We start from the raw sequence: 16,153 nt of genomic DNA, 5'->3' as shown, positions 1-16,153 counted from the left end.
AGTGGATTCCACAAGATCAACAGCATGAAAGATGGAGGGAGGGGCAGAAACAAAGAGAATGAAGGGTTTCATTTTGAATTGCAATACATCCAGGTTGAAGGAACAACTGATACTAGACGCTTATTATTCAAATCTTTTGAGGGCAAAGTTATTTGCCAGCTTAACTTGCAATTTACGTTACATAATTTACTTAACTTAATTTAGAGGACACAGTAAGTTAATTTATACCTGGGTAAAATCCTTGATAAACGTATGATACACGATGAGTATCTCTTCAAATACTTCTGGCTACTTGCAAGAAAGCAATGATACGGAAATGGCTGCAGGCAAACTCTCTAACAAAGAACGACTGAGTTGCAATTGTCAATGAAACAAACTGCATGGAAAAATTTACCTTTATCTTAAGACTACACTATGAAAAATATGTGAAATACTGGAAAAAAAACATACTATATACAGTATTTGTGCCTGTAAGATGTAACTCATTGCATATGTCATTGAAAGACGCGGTATAGTAGTAGTATTGTGCTATTCATACTTGAAAATATCAATGAAAATAAAGTTGCAAGAACAAAAATCATAGTGTTACTTTACCTACAAGCACACACAATTACCTCAAATATTAGGCATCTACATCTCATCTTGGTTTAATTTACTACACTCTGATGAGGAATAAAACAAAAAAGAGAGTATTGTTGACTACATATATCCACAACAAAGTAATAGGAAGAGAAAAAGTAAGAGATCATAATAGTTGGCAGGTTGAAAATTGAAAAATTAAGTTGGCTAAGGCACATAAAATGTACCATGAAGTGCTGGGTTTGAATGTAGTGTGCGTGGTGTGTGTCATCCACTAAACCACCCTCCCCACCCCCACCAAAAGCAGAAGGGGTTGGGTGGGAGCAGAGAAGTAAACAGAAAGAGTGAAAGAGGACCGCTGAGCTTCACTTTACTGGTACTGTAATCTCAAAGAACACTTGGTTCACTGATTACTGTATTAAAGCTGTTTGCCTAGAAAACGCCTGAAAGACGATGAGACCTCTGCCGCTCACACCGGCCACTCTGTAATTAAGCTTTAACCTTCTCAGAAAGGATTTGTCATAATGGAAACTTGGGGCCCACTCACTGAACACCCCACCCCAACTTGTCACTCCACTGCCATGGGTGCAACTTGAAAGCCTGATGCTTACTTGAGAGCCAAAATGATGGCCATTTTGCAAGCATTAATGTAACACACTATATTCTGACGTAATTGTAGGGTCTAAACAATATTATCCTTTAAACAAAAGAAATAACCTGCAAAAAATAATGTTGTTCTGCCCTCTTACAGTTTATACCGTTGGTCTATAACTGGTGACTTTATCTGGTGAACTACTCCGATTAATGAGAGTCATTAATCTTCTGTATAAATTACCCGTTCTCATACGTCCTCTCTCATGGAAACTCTTTGTCAGAGCTCATAAGACTTCTTTTGTTGTACCTGTGGAGTGGAAAAGTAAGGGGGAGGGGAAGTGATAGTGAAAGGAAGCCCTCATGCCATGTCTCAACTCACCTAACGATTAATCACATACCTTTAGGCACTGAATTAAAGACCTGTGATAACTGGAGTGGCCTAATCATCTGCATAGCCAAGGGCATGATCTATCCCTCAGAGAGCAAAGCTAAACCAACTGTTAAAGCTTCTCTGTCTTTTATCCTTCTGTCTGTCTATCTCACACATTTTTTTTTGCCTAATGTGCCTCTTTAAATGGTTCTTTGTAGAGTATTTATAGCTGTTAGACAAGTCCGTAGGATGCTGTTTCGTCTCTTCTAGTCTGCAGAATGATATCCTCAAGAAACGCACCTCTTTATTACAACAGATCCTCTGCACCAGCTGAATTGACTTTTACCCCGTGCTCATCACAAAGCTCTCTCCGAACATTTACCAAGCTGCTGTGACGACCGAGACATTTTTGAAGACAAATATAGTCCAATCAGTGTCACTATGGCAACGTCAGGCATCAGGTGAAAGGGTAAGCAGTTTCATGATAGGCAAGGAGGAGGAGAGCAACTAATTTGATCAACTAGGTAGAGAGAGAAGCGTCGGGACCAAACACTGTTATCTCTTCCGATGGGACTGTGAGGGTATCGCTAATCTATTGATTAGCTGAATTGGTTAATTAAAGTGAATTTAAATTAATTTTCCAGGATCTTTTCTCAAATCTGTTTATTTGTGTTTTTGTGGTACCAACAATACTTAATATTGGGCGCGTAAGACCACAGCTTTTAAAGCTTTTTAATCTAGACTTTTTGAGAAACCTTCTCCTTGGCATCCCTGTGAATCCTCACCGTCTTACCCCAATCACGCAGCGTGTGAATGGGTGTATACGACCATGAAATAGCACAAGGACCATTGCTCTACTCTACCGCGTGAAGATGACTTAATAAATAAACTATGTGCTTACCTTAAACGTTATTAAAATTTCAAGGCATCTAAACATTGGGCTGTGTGTAATTTTCTGCTGGCACAGTCCTGAAACGTGATATTGAATATTACGTCAAGGTTTATTCCCTTCAGAGTACTTTTCAAATGAATTTTCTGCCCCACGTCACTGCGGTTCAAGGCCTCCACAGCTGTCCTAATCAAATAGGGAAACCTTGAGAGGAGCGTCGCAGATTGAAATAACACCTAATTGTTTTGCGCTGTGGCATATTTGCCTTGTCCACTGGTTCCTAACACACCATTCAAGCAGTAATGGGTTAAATTGAGGAGCCTAATGCAGTATAATACAATAATTACACGCATACGATGGCCCCTCAGCATGCAGCTGCTTCGAGTGTAGTTGTTTAGTATAAGTTACAGATATACTGTTGTCATTGAGGCTCATTGAGGAAGCAAATGATGGGCAGTTTTAACTAAAAAGTCTTATCCTGAGACATCTAAATCAGCCCATATTGAGACTGAGAGCTTAAATTAATGACTGTAGCTTGCAAGATGGAAGATATAAGGTGTATCAAATGCTGTAATGCGAAAATGATAATTAGAGTGAGAGTAAATCCTCGCTACCAGCTACATGAGATTGGAGGAATAAAAATGAGAAAGAAAGGCATGTGAGTGAGAACGGCTGTGTGCGTGTGTGTGGTCTTAGCTGGCACACTCAGTCCCATGACCAGCTCAACAGCGTGTTTTGGAAATGGAGCAAATGTCACAGCGAGCACAGTGGATGGAAGCGTAGAAGAGCAAAGTGTTTCGAAGTGGGAAAGCAACGAGATGAGGAAGTTTTCAATCCGCAAACACCGGCAGTGTTTGTATAAAGGGACAACACAATGCTGGCAGTAGCAGAGGGGACTCAACCAGACTCTCTTACCTTTGCCAAGTGGGAATTGATCCATTTTGTGAATGTCCTCTTCTGCACTGCCTCCTGCTCATCTGTAAATCAGAGCCAAGAGCGTCACTATCAGTCACATGCAATAATAAACAAAGAGGGGATTAAAACACAATCTTCTCATTGTCCATTGTTTTGAGAGTTGATTGGGTTTGCAGAGCTGGATGGTGACTCTAATTAACTTTGATATTATTACTTCCTGTCTACTGTGTCTGAACACAGTCATACCAAATCATACCTTGCACAGATGTGGTAAGAGAAGGTATTTGACATTTAAAGATGGCATTTTCATTCACTGGACGCCTATTAGTGTGGACAGAGAATCCTGCTCTCAGAAATGCCCTTTAGATGATAGAAGGGCAGTTGTTCTTCCTATAAGATGACTTGTATCTCTGCCTCCACTATAAGAGGGGTTTTATTCATGTCTGACCACAGTTCCAGCATGCAATATGTTGCTACAATACTGTTAAGTGCATTGATCGCGCCACATAAAGCCAACCTCACCCCCAAATGTACTGATTTACCTACATATAGGGAAGGACAATGTTTGCGGTACAGTGGTTACAGCGATAAAGCCCATTTAGCAAAGGCACAATCAATAGCATAGATGTCTGCTGACGATGTCCCCTGAAAAAGCCACTTAACTTAAATGAGGACAAGACATAAATCAAGCCTTGTCTCTCATATGTGCACAAGCAAATATACAATACATACAAACACTTGCACACACGGCAAAAACACAGTATAGATAGTATTGAGAGTTGTATACTGTATGTTCTGCAGGCTTTTGAGAGCCAACGAATGGATTCCTGCTGTAATTTATCCTTCTGACAGCAAAAATAATTGTAACTTGCAGCACATGAAATAAAAATACATTTGTAATCCTCAAAGTCAACTGTCACACACATCCAAATATAATGTACACAACACAGATCTATAGTCTACCTGGGACACTAAAGATCCAATCATTGCATAGTATTGTGACTGGCACGTGTGACAATGTTTTTTTTTTCTGCGCCACAGAGCAATATCCTTGAGATAAGCGTGTTATCAGTGAGAGAGGACGTCTGACACAGTGCTTTCCTCTACCTTAATGAAATATGCTGATGGTTTGATTACACTGAAGTTGGTTAGTGTGTCACCGGGTACTGTGGGCAGATGTGAACAGTAAGGGGTGTGTGTCGGGGGGGAGCGGGGGGTGGTGGTGGTGGTTTTTTGGGGGTGGGGGGGTTGTTCATACATAATGCAGATACATTCACGCATAGTCATACGTGCCACTGAGCAGGTCCCTTGTTCAATGAATTAATCTTTTGATTGGGTCCAGGAGTAATCAAATATTGATGGGCGGTAATATTGGATGAGAACGAGAAAGATTTAGCCCCCGCATCCTAGAGCAGGAACATGTGTGACGGAGAACATGACTGCACGTGCGTGGTGCCAGCCTCTCAGTCTCAGGGACGAGGTGACTTTGAACTCAGCGCACACACCGAAGCACACACACCCACTCTCAGACTCACATTCTTTCAATATCACAAAGGGAAATAGCCGTCCTCAGCAACCAAGCCTCGCAGCAGCATTTTAACACACTTGATTACCTTCTCAGCTAGTGTTGGTCTGTATCATTAGTCTCATCCACAGCCCCTGAGTTCCCGATATGACCCCCCACGGTGAAGACGACCTTAATGAAATATCATTAAAACCTAGTTTGTTGTCTCAAAGGTTACATCTGCTGACAAACTCTAATAAGACTGGTAGTAAAACAGGCAGAAAAGGAAGGAAGCAGATGACCAAACTCATTGCAAACATGTTGTAAGGCAACTGTCTGACCCATTCTGGGTTATAATATTGCTTTGCTCATTTCTCCAGGAAACAAATCCGAAAATATTATGATAACGTCTCTTCCAATTTTATCTAATTGATCAGACATTGAAAGAGACAGGCAGGCCAGCAGAAACCTGAATGCAAGGTATCCAAACACAGACAGGCAGACGGCTACAGGGTCAAACAGAGAGAAAAGATATCAAAAAATTTGACAGTCTGGCTGCTCTGCTGTGACACATGCAGTGAGCTGCTACTTGTCTGCTGGGTATGCTTGCTTCACCTACTGTGGGCTCAGAGCTCAGCAACCTCCACACACGCAGACACAGACACACACAATCTGCCAAGGTGGAAACGCCCCCCTTCAAATTTCTGCCCATTTAGCTTAACACACACCACACCCACAGCCCAAAAAAGTCTGCCCTGCAGGGAACACTTAGTAAGGAAGAGGAGACGAAATTGCACTGCAAAATGCACACACTCACATACATTTTACACACACATATACAGTAGGCACGTACAGTCCATACTGCAGTGCCACGCTAAATCACACACACACACACACACACAGCATACCTTATCACACACGCACTATGTACTTCTTTTTCTCACACTGTCTGTCTCAGTAGGGGACACACAGCCCTTCACACACACACACACATTGGCCCACTTACCGCGGAGGTAGTGATAGAACCCCGTCACCAGGTTGAGGGATGTGTTCTTTTTCGGGGAGGCTTCGCCCCCTGCTTGTCGTGCCATCTTGTACCCCAGACTATGCCTCGATTCCCGCCTGTTTTCATGGGGACGTCGAGAGGACATCCACAGCAAACCTCCGGGAGAGGCTACACTTGCCCTTGCTCCTGCCCTTGCTGCCTCTCCCCTGTTTTGGGGAGGTGTCTTTAAAGAGCTCCCTGGAGCCTAGACCTCCTGAGATGACAGCGGTTAGAACTGTTGCTCTGAGGCAAAGCTGAGAGCGAGCGATCCTGTTCTGCTCTCTTCTGTTTTCTTGCTGTCCTCTGTCCTGTCCTGCAGTAACGGACTGCAGACTCAGTAAGACTCAGTGTTTTTCCTGCCTGTTAAGCAGCTTGGGAGTGTGATGTGAGTGTCCGCGTGAAGCAGAGACTGTTTCTGTGTGTAAGTGTGTGTGTGTGAATGAGCGCAGTGCAGTGACGGCTTGCCTCAGCATCAATCTTTCTTGCTTAGTCCCTTTCTCTCTCTCTCTCTAACATACACTCTCTCTCTACCTCGGTCTTTCCCTCCCACGTTCTCTCTCTCTCTCTCTCTCTCTCTCTCTTAATTTCTCACTGTAGGCTGCAGGAACAATCCACTTCCCTCCACTGGCCAGCCAATCAGAGTGCGTGGGAATGAGTGATGTCACAGCAGCCCCGTCCTGATGTGGAGAGGGAGCGCTGAGTGGTGGTGGTGGTGGTGGTGGTGGTGGGGGGTTGAAGGGGACGGTTTAGCAGGTTAGGAGGGGAGGAAGTGGGAGCTGTATTCTGACAGCATCACACACACACACACACACACACACACACACACTAAATACAGTATCGGGATAGACGTGCAGGAATTCCCTATGAATTGCTGGCAGTCTAATACCCCTCCTCTCTCTCTCATCCACACAGATACCATGCGGTGCTCTGAGGCTTGTAGCTTTCTACTCCATAGAGCCTGCAGGGGAGCAGACTATCACTGGCAGTCATCCTGTCTGATCTGCTACAGTACTATCTTCAAAAAGGATCCTCTTTCATCTGAACCACAGTCACATACAGTACATCTGTCTGTTTGTCTTCTCCAGGGGAGGCAGTGGAACACAATACAATAGAGGAGAATACAAAACCTGAGGTGAGGTTTGGATGTCATACAGCGTGTGATAAACACAGTAAACACACCGAGACCGGTGTTAAAAATGCAATGTGAAGAATTTATTTGGATCAGGTGGAACGGACTTGGCAGAAAGGGAATATAATATTCATAAGTATGTTTTAATTGGTGTATAATCCCATGAAAATAAGTATGGTTGTGTTTTTGTTAGTTTAGAATGAGCCCTTTATATCTACACAGGGAGTGGATCCTCTTCCATGGAGCCCGCCATGTTGCTCCATCATGTTTCTACAGAAGCCAAGAATGCACAAACCAAACACTGGCTCTAGAGAGAGAGTTTCACAGCCACCATAGTTTCTCCTACATGTTTAGAAGGGAGGGTGAGAAGACGGAAGGGGTATTTAGTTGGTTGCAGTGTGCAACCTCAATGCCACTAAATCCTACACACTAGTCCTTTAAAAGTGTCTCCAGACAATATAGGTAAGTCCAGGACAAAGAACACTGTGTTTTAACCTATGTTCATTCTGAATCTGTGATCTGCATTGCTGTGGAAATGGTGATGCTGCTTATAAACCAGACAAAAAACAAACACAACGGACAATGGCAGTATTGTTTGCCTAACAATTATGAATAAAGCATCTAGGAGACACACTCCAACTGCTACTCGAGCTGATACTAGGGACTGAATCAGAGGCAAACCTGTGTTACAGAGCCAAAATTACCCCCACCCCCTCCACTACTGCAGTAAAATTATAGTGGAAAATACCAGTGTGGGAGTACATTGACCCCTTCTTCTTTTCACTGTCTGATTTGTATCTCTTCTTCTGTCTGACCTATGCTCTCTCTTATTCAATCTGTCTGTTTTCCTAATATTTTGTCCCTCATATTCTCTAACACACACACACAGACACACACACTATCACATGCACATACAGGCAGTGTGAGCTCTGGCAATATTAAAAACACTGGGCTCTTCTTTGAAACCACATTCAGAGAGTTTCCTGGAAAGCAATATTCATGCAGAATAGCCTGGTGGGTCTTATATCAGCCTTAAAGATGAAAGGGCCATTCATCATTTGTGTGATTTTCCCTTTTGTTCTTCGGGTTCACCCCATAAGGGATTTTAATTATGAAAGTCATCAATAACCAATGGCAGCTGTCATCCGCTATCTGTCTGCTGATAATCACGCTGCTGACACTCCTCCCTTTAACAGCCTTGAAACTGGCCGTCAGGGTGCCACCGTGAACCTACTGCGCGGAGCTGTCTTTGACACAAGTGTCTGGTCAGTGCCCATTTTACATTTCTGTATATACAGCATGATTACTGTGTACGTGCCTGAGTGTGTGTGCATGTGTGCTCAGGTATTATAGATAGGCGAGGAGTTCAAAGAAATGTTCACGCAGTCCTGTTTTCATATTTACATATACATTGCCTTTACTAGCACACTCTAGACTATAAAAACATAATTTTACGCCAGCCGAAAGCAGAATCCAGTGAGGCATTCACATCGTGCACTCCCACAATCCCTACTCAATAATATTACTGCAAGAAAATCCTTTGGCCAGACAAAAAGACAAAAATCTATTGTTCTACATACACTGCTGTTTGTGCTGCACTAGTTTGCCTCCACAGTATAAATCATGTAAATAATGAAACAAACTATATTGACTGATGAAGCCGTGCACAATTTGTTCCTATTTATACCAGCCTATCTCTCGATAGGTGTTTTGATAAATTATTGCTGGAGAGCTCCATTTAAATTCAGTAGTGTGAAGGAACTATCCAAGGTACTGAACTCAATGAGAATACTGTTAGCCTGGAAATAATTCTGGTTTAATACGGTAATGAGGACCAATTATACCCATGGTGGAAGGCCAAAACACGTCTCAAAAAGACAATTTTTTTGTTTTTGTTGAAATGTTTCGGAGAATTCTTTCCGTTAACAGAAATTTAGCAGACAGTGAGAAAGCTCAACTTCCCTGGAGAGCAAAACTGTTTAGAAAAACAACCCGGGGACAAAATCAAAACAAGATGGTGAACATTCATGGGACTTGTTAGGATTCACCACAGGAGAGAAACGCAGGCGAGCAGGTGCACGCACAGACACACGCACACACATCAACACACACACACACACACACACACACACACACACACACACATACATAGAATAAAATAAGCTGAATGGAGACAGAATCATTTTCACGTCTACTGTACATGCGAGAATAAACCAACAGACTCCTTTAGGCTGCAGACCTCAGGAGGCCTCCAGTCTTTCCATGATAGAAAAGGGGGGGTGGGTTTGGCGGGTTAAAACAGACTGAACCTCAGCTGGTCTAGATCCCTAATGGAGCCCCTGGCAGCCCTACAAAACACCAGATCCTTCTCTGAGGTTGTGGAGGTAGGACGTGGGTCAGCGCTCGGCGCTCACACAGGTATGTCTGCGGGGTGCAAGGCTTCCTGAGGAGAGGAGGAACAGCCTCTTTTCACCCATTAAAGGAAAAACAAACGGCCTCCTGGAGGGTGGAATAACGCTGCTTCTGCTCATATCGTAATCTACTCACCCTGAGGATATTTGGATTTGCTTTCTGAGCAGCCAAGACTTCTTATTTAACCATATGAGAAGTGTGTAGAGACACAGCGCCACCTAGTGGATAAGTAAAAGCTTTGAGTGGGCAAAGTTTTCTTTGTAAGAGTCTAAAGAAGAAAAGAGGAGAAGACAGCATCAGCTACGACAGTATCGGACAGGAAAAATGAACAAGCTCAGCATAAGCGCAGCTTTTAAATTGCAGCCTACCAGATGACCCTGCTGTGCACTTGAGCATCTCTGATCTCTCTTAATCTATTAATGACTCCACAACTCACCAGCCCTGATTATGGTTGGTCAGATATGGACAGGCACTCCACGCATATTGTACAGTATTACGCACTCTACCGGCAGGTGTTAATTTAGTAATGCATTAATTCAATTATATCATCTTAATATTATTCAAGACCAGAACCATACCTTGGAGGCAACTATGAATCTAATAAGAGTCACAGTAGTAGTGCTGATGCCATGCTAAACTATCAAGCTATACTGCAAGCTATATATATATATATATATATATATAAATTTTTTTAGAGAGATTTTTCTGGTTATAATGCATCTTCTTCTGCAGCACAACATGCCTGTTAAAGCTATCATACACTAAATGAGAGGCTTTGTTGTGTACTAGAGAGGTAGCCTGTAATTGTTTCATACTCACACATACACACATAAACACATTCACAAGCACAAACCCAACACATGTACACACTCTCACACATACACACACACACACACACACTCATACACACACACACACACACCTAATCCACAGCACTGACACACAAAGTGATTTAACAGGTTTTGGTGGCTTTTCTGCCCCTCTACTCTTCCCAATAGCTTTTTTATCCAATTCCTGATTCCAGCTCTTCTCTTTCAACCCAACAATTCCTAATTTAAAAAAAAACCCTTCTCTGCACTTCCGCCAGCGTACTTTAGCCTTTAACACTCAATAACACCCTCTATCACACCCTCAACACCTCCACTCAACCCTCACACACCCATTCAGCCTCTCCATTTGCCCTCCCACTTCATTTACAGCGCATTTTTACCAGTCCCACCATAAGTGCTGAGACGGAAGTCCAAATGCCAGCCCATTAGCATAGCTAATTACATTTCAGTAATAATGACACCACATTAAAGAGTGTAAGAAGGGGGGAACAAGTCAAAGTGATTATCAAAACAACCCCTTTCCTCTTTCAAGCACCATCATTCCCTTTTCAGTACCAGATGTGCAGAGAAGGCACTTTGCTGCTGACAAAAGTGTCCAAATATTCAAGTGTTCATTAAAGTCAGGCCACTGATACAGTCATTTAAACAATTTTAGCACCTGCAGTATTGGCACACAAAAAAGCAGTGAAGCTGATAAACATGCCAGTGTATTAAACTGAAAGAGTCAAGGTATTTATAATATATTTAGAAATAAATAGGAAACATTTAAAAATAAAAAACTGTTGTCACCATGGGTTAAAAATATAGTACTTTCTGTTACAAATTTGATTACCAAGAAGCTGCAGAAAATCAAATACCATCCTGTGGCAAATCAGTGTTACATTGCGCCTCATTGGATTTGAGCCACAATCTTCTTCCTACATTTAAAGGGTTCCTTTATCAGGTGAATACATTCAGCTGAACAAAAGCAAATTTTAACACTATACACAAACAGACTGAACATGCGGCTAATACAAAGCATCTATTCCACTGGAGGCACCAGGGGTCATATCAAAACACCACTCAGTGGCACTAAGAGCATTAGAAAGACTCAATTTGGCTTTGAAAAAATATTTTCAGCTTGATGTTTCTCTGCTGGTCCCTCTATGAATGTGTGTGTGTAATGATTGAGTGTGTGTGTGTGTGTGATGATTGAGTGTGTGTGTTTGTGCCTGTGTGATGCTTTGTGTACGTAGGAGTGCAGGAGTGGGTCAGACAGTCTAAGCTCTTTATCCGGGTTCAGTGGCTCGCCACACATTACAGGGACGAGTAAAGTGAAAGGACTGGCGTCAGCACAGTAAATAAATCACTGAGGCCGGTGCAGTAAATTCAGTTATATGTCTCGTCTTTGCTGTGAAATAAAAATATTGACTGGAACAGAGCCAGAATCATCTACAAAATCCTGTTGCACACAATCACAAGAGTGTATTTATGCTTATGCAGCTGGGCCATTTACTGTCTTATTCAAAGTGAATCTAAAGCAATTCTTTTTGCAACCAGCAGATGAATGCCTTTTGTTTTACTCTTCAACCACCTGTCCAGTTAGTGATGCCATTTTATGAAGGAATTCATTTCCTCCAAATATCCTAAACATCTCCTGAATGCTTGCTTTTTCTCACTGAACATTCTTGAATTCTTAAAAGCAGGAAAACAGAGTTTGTTATGTCAGGCAGCAGGTTTTGTTTGTGTCTGGAGCGGGAAGCATCGGAGTGATAAAGGGCCCCGAGGGAGAGATGTGAGCTTGCAACACGACAGGAAATAACATTTCATAGATACAGCAGTTCCATTGCTTAGTTTGTCATTGAAAGTGAATGAAAAGGGATGATGGACATCCTCATCCCAGGAACACTGTAACATGGTAACTGAATTCAGGAAACGTGCAAGAGTAAACAGCTGATAAAGCAATGCCTTATATACAGTCTAATAAATTAATGATGAAAGGTTCAAACAAGCTGAAGTGAACTTTGAATGTCAATGTTATTTTCTTTGGTTGACAGATTATTTCAAACTATCTACTGCAGTGATGCGGTAAACCCAACCAATCTGGTGCTCCACACAGATTAAAACAAAAAATGGGAATTACTTCCTTACCTACTAACTCGACAATGCTGGAGTCATTGCATTATCCGGCCAGTTGACCTCTCAGAGGTCAGGGCATCACAATCTGACCTCTATTTAAAAACCTTCAAGTGCTAAATGGAGCGCCAGAGGCAGAATTTTCCACTATTCTCCAATCACATTGTGACAGGTGAGAAAAAGGGACAGAGGTGTCTGTGGGTGAAAGATAAGAGCGTGCATGAGAGTAAAAGTATAAGAGACAGAGGCTGAATGCGTGTTGGGGTCACAAGCTGAGGTGCCTGGATTTTATCTGTGAGGACATTGTTCTGCACGTCCATCAAAACTATCTGATACCTCAATCTGACAGACAGCATCAGAGATGTTGCAGAAGCTGTATCATGGAATCAGTGTCGCCTTAGGCTGCGATTTTGCTCCACACTGAATGTAACGGACTGTCAATGGTACCTTGTGACGCAGGATCCTGTAAATACTCTTTTCATTATATCTGTAAAGAGTTGTTGTACTGTCCATTTCATTAAATGCTGCTTGTGTTGCATAACATATTAAGCAATCTGCCTTGTGAAGTTCAGCTAAATCAACAGACATCCAACTTGGCAGTAACGCGTACATAGAAATGCCAAAAGGGGGTGTCATTTGTTGAGAGAAAAGAAAGGATTAACGGTTTTGTTAATTTCTTGCTTCCTGCTTTGAACTAATTATAAAAACATGCCTATGTGTGTTATTTTGTTTTAGTGAACTAATGTTGGAATACACTTTGACCTTCGTGAAGGTGTGATCTTGTGGATCAAAGCTGACCCACCCTCTGTATTGTATGGGTGGTTCCCCCAGTGACCTAATCTTATGATGTGTCACTCAAACCCTCAATGACTGTCAGGTTAAAAGAGATTATAATCTGATCTGCGACATAAAATGTCACTGAGACACTAGAATAGACTAAACACAAACACCCACACACACACACCCACACACACACACACACACACACACACATACCATTTTATCGAACATAATGTTCTGTTACAGAAGCAGAAGCTGAACCAGAAATGGCCAATAAGCCCAGAGGGCGAAAAAAGCCTGTGCTGGCTGTCATGCGACTGCCGCTATGGCAACAAGTCATAAACACAATCTGGGAAAGACAAGGAGAAGAAGCAGCAGAATAAATAACAACTCATGCTGCAGCTCAATCTCACACTGGCCCTACTGTCACAGTTCTGAGGTTACAACAGAGTAATAGCTTCGTGTCTTGAGGACTCGCTCTGTATCTGTTTAACCACTCAGCTAAACTGCTGACTCCCAGTGGTATGATAGGAGGTGAAAAAAAGATGCATCACAGCTATTTTTAACACCCAGTGTTTGTTTCGGTGTTTGTGTGTGAGTGCGGGCACACGTGTGTGTGTGTGTGTGTCTGTGTGAAGCCGTGGCGTCCAGAGCTGCAGACGATAAATGGTGGTGTCAGAACTAAACAGGAGGCTGGCATGGCTCAAGGTGACCGTCTGCTTGGGCCTTCCTTGGCTGCGGCCGAACCATAATGTCGCCCCTGGCAACAGGATGTCACCCTGGCTCTGTGCCAACCTGAGGATCTGTGCCAGTCCCACTAGCAATCAGGAGCTTAACTGGTGTGTGGGCTCTCTCTCTCTCCCCCCTGCTTGTCCACTCTCATTTTCTTGCTTTTCCCGCTGTCTCTCTCATCCCTATTTCATCTATCCAATACTCACAATGTGGTACTCTGTTGTCATTGAAATATCTTACAGATGTGCTCATCTCTCTTGCCCTTGCACTTAAACCCTCTCCTCCTCCACCTTTATGCCTGCACAGCATCCTCCTTGACCAAAACCACATTGGCAGGGGCTTATAAAAAAACTGGACCACACTACTGAATTTCCTTAAATGCAGTCACTCTGCTCTGCACAACGCAACCCCCAAAGCCTGAATTGACTGAGAATCTGTAGCTATCTCCTCATGTATTATCTGATCACAAGCAAATTGCCAGTACAGGATTAAAACTCAAGCAGGTGCCACCAACACAATGAGACTTAGCAAACTTGTCCACTTGATAAGCTAGCAGACGGTAAAACCCAGAGGCGTAGGCAGAAATGCATGCTTCGGCCGCCCACGACAGAGAAAACAGGTGAGAGATTGGAATAGGAAAAACAGTGCATTGCTTTTCTCATTAATGAGAGACAACAAACAGGCAAATTCCACAGCATATGGAGGAGTTCAGGCTGGGAGGTGTTCAAAGCAGCCTTGCCGTTCTCTGCCATATGGTGTCACTAATTGCTGTTTTTCACTGTGACAGAGAGGTACACCATCAGAGCTGGTAGAAGGGACAAAAACAGAGCCCCAAAACTGGGGCAAAAGTTTTGATTGTTTTGATGTTGCGCTGAGCGGTTCCTAACAGCTTCCAAATTAAGCCTGAAGGGAGTAGAGTTCATTTCATGGTATCTGGTGATTTGTGGAATGTGGCTAATTTCAGAACATTGTCCTTTCTTAAGAGGAGGAGTAAAATATGTTAATCTAATCAGGCTTTAAAAGACGTACAGGTATTAAATTACGTACATCTAACTCTCAGGTGACAAGAAATTAGATTGCAAGCAAGTTTCCCCCCCAAAACAAGTAAATTTAGCACATCAGTGTAACAGATTTCTGGAGATAAACAACTCCTGCAGCCCTAAGAATGAAAAGCAAATTACGCTGAACAAAGAAAGCATTGATTTCATTTACAGCTGTCATTTGGAACCAAGCTTGTGATTACCTATAGAAACGCTGCATGATACCAAACACGAGGAACACATGCTTACGTTATGTTCCACTCATGATATGAGCTGTTTCATGTTCAGACTAATGAAAACATAAGTCTTCCCTCTTTGATTCTTGCAAAACGTCTTGATGATATCATCACAGGTTCAGCTCTCCTCTCTCCCGAGAGATGGATGGCAACCAGAACGCATCAAATAAAATGTCACGACAAATTAGATTCCACGTGCCCCCTTGTAAATAAGCTAATGTGATCATGTACTCAGAGGAGAACATATATAGTACAAAGTGACAAATGATATGTGAAAAAAAAAAAACTGTAACTGATGTCCGAGCAAATCCATTCACATCATGGGCAGCATGTCATACATCTAGTAAATCTCAACTCAAGTCATCAAGCTGAAAAAAACAGTAATTAAGAGGCCAGAAGAAATTGTTAACGTATCTCTGTGGTTAGGGCAAATGTAGATAAGTTAAGGCAGTGTTTTTCCCACAATCCACTGCATCCATGAGCAGGGATAACCACGACAACAAGGCTTGTCTTATCTGAAATGTTTGCATGACACGAGACATCAACAATGAAGCGACTGTTGTTGAAGGGACTGTTTGGTGAAATAAGATAAAGCTATAAGAGATAAGATAAAGCTTTTACCAGCCAGTATACATACACACTCCCAACCACAAGGCCCAGCAAGAAGTCTTTTTTTGGAACAAGCCACATTTAGGTCAAAATTGCATTATTTACAGCTTTTGTCATTTACTTCCTTTAAGTGTTAAATGAGGCTCCTGAAGCAGCTGACTCCCTCGTAGTTGTATATTCTCTACAGGTAAAAAATAGGCTGGAAACACGTTTTTTGGTGCAGATAAAATATCAAGAATTTCACACCAGTGCTATGTGATAAACTGTTTCATTTTCACTGAATATGCATTAATCAAAACATCACACTTTCTGTCTTTGCACTGGAGAGACAGCTAGAGGGGAAGCTTCTAAAATTAGATCAGAGTACAATCGGG

The 16,153-nt window shown here is 42.4% G+C and overlaps 1 protein-coding gene across 1 annotated transcript in view; it reads right to left on the bottom strand.

The window, feature by feature from the left end:
* Positions 1 to 16,153, bottom strand: part of syne1a (spectrin repeat containing, nuclear envelope 1a) — a 144,537-nt gene that overhangs the window by 113,115 nt on the left and 15,269 nt on the right. Inside the window, exon 5 of the mRNA XM_044329976.1 lies at positions 3,348 to 3,409. Coding sequence (XP_044185911.1) covers positions 3,348 to 3,409 — 62 coding nt within the window. The remainder of the gene's footprint in view (positions 1 to 3,347; positions 3,410 to 16,153) is intronic.

This window comes from Thunnus albacares, chromosome 16, assembly GCF_914725855.1.
Source record: "Thunnus albacares chromosome 16, fThuAlb1.1, whole genome shotgun sequence".
NCBI classification, from domain to species: domain Eukaryota; kingdom Metazoa; phylum Chordata; class Actinopteri; order Scombriformes; family Scombridae; genus Thunnus; species Thunnus albacares.
This window is presented reverse-complemented; position numbering and strand designations above follow the sequence as displayed.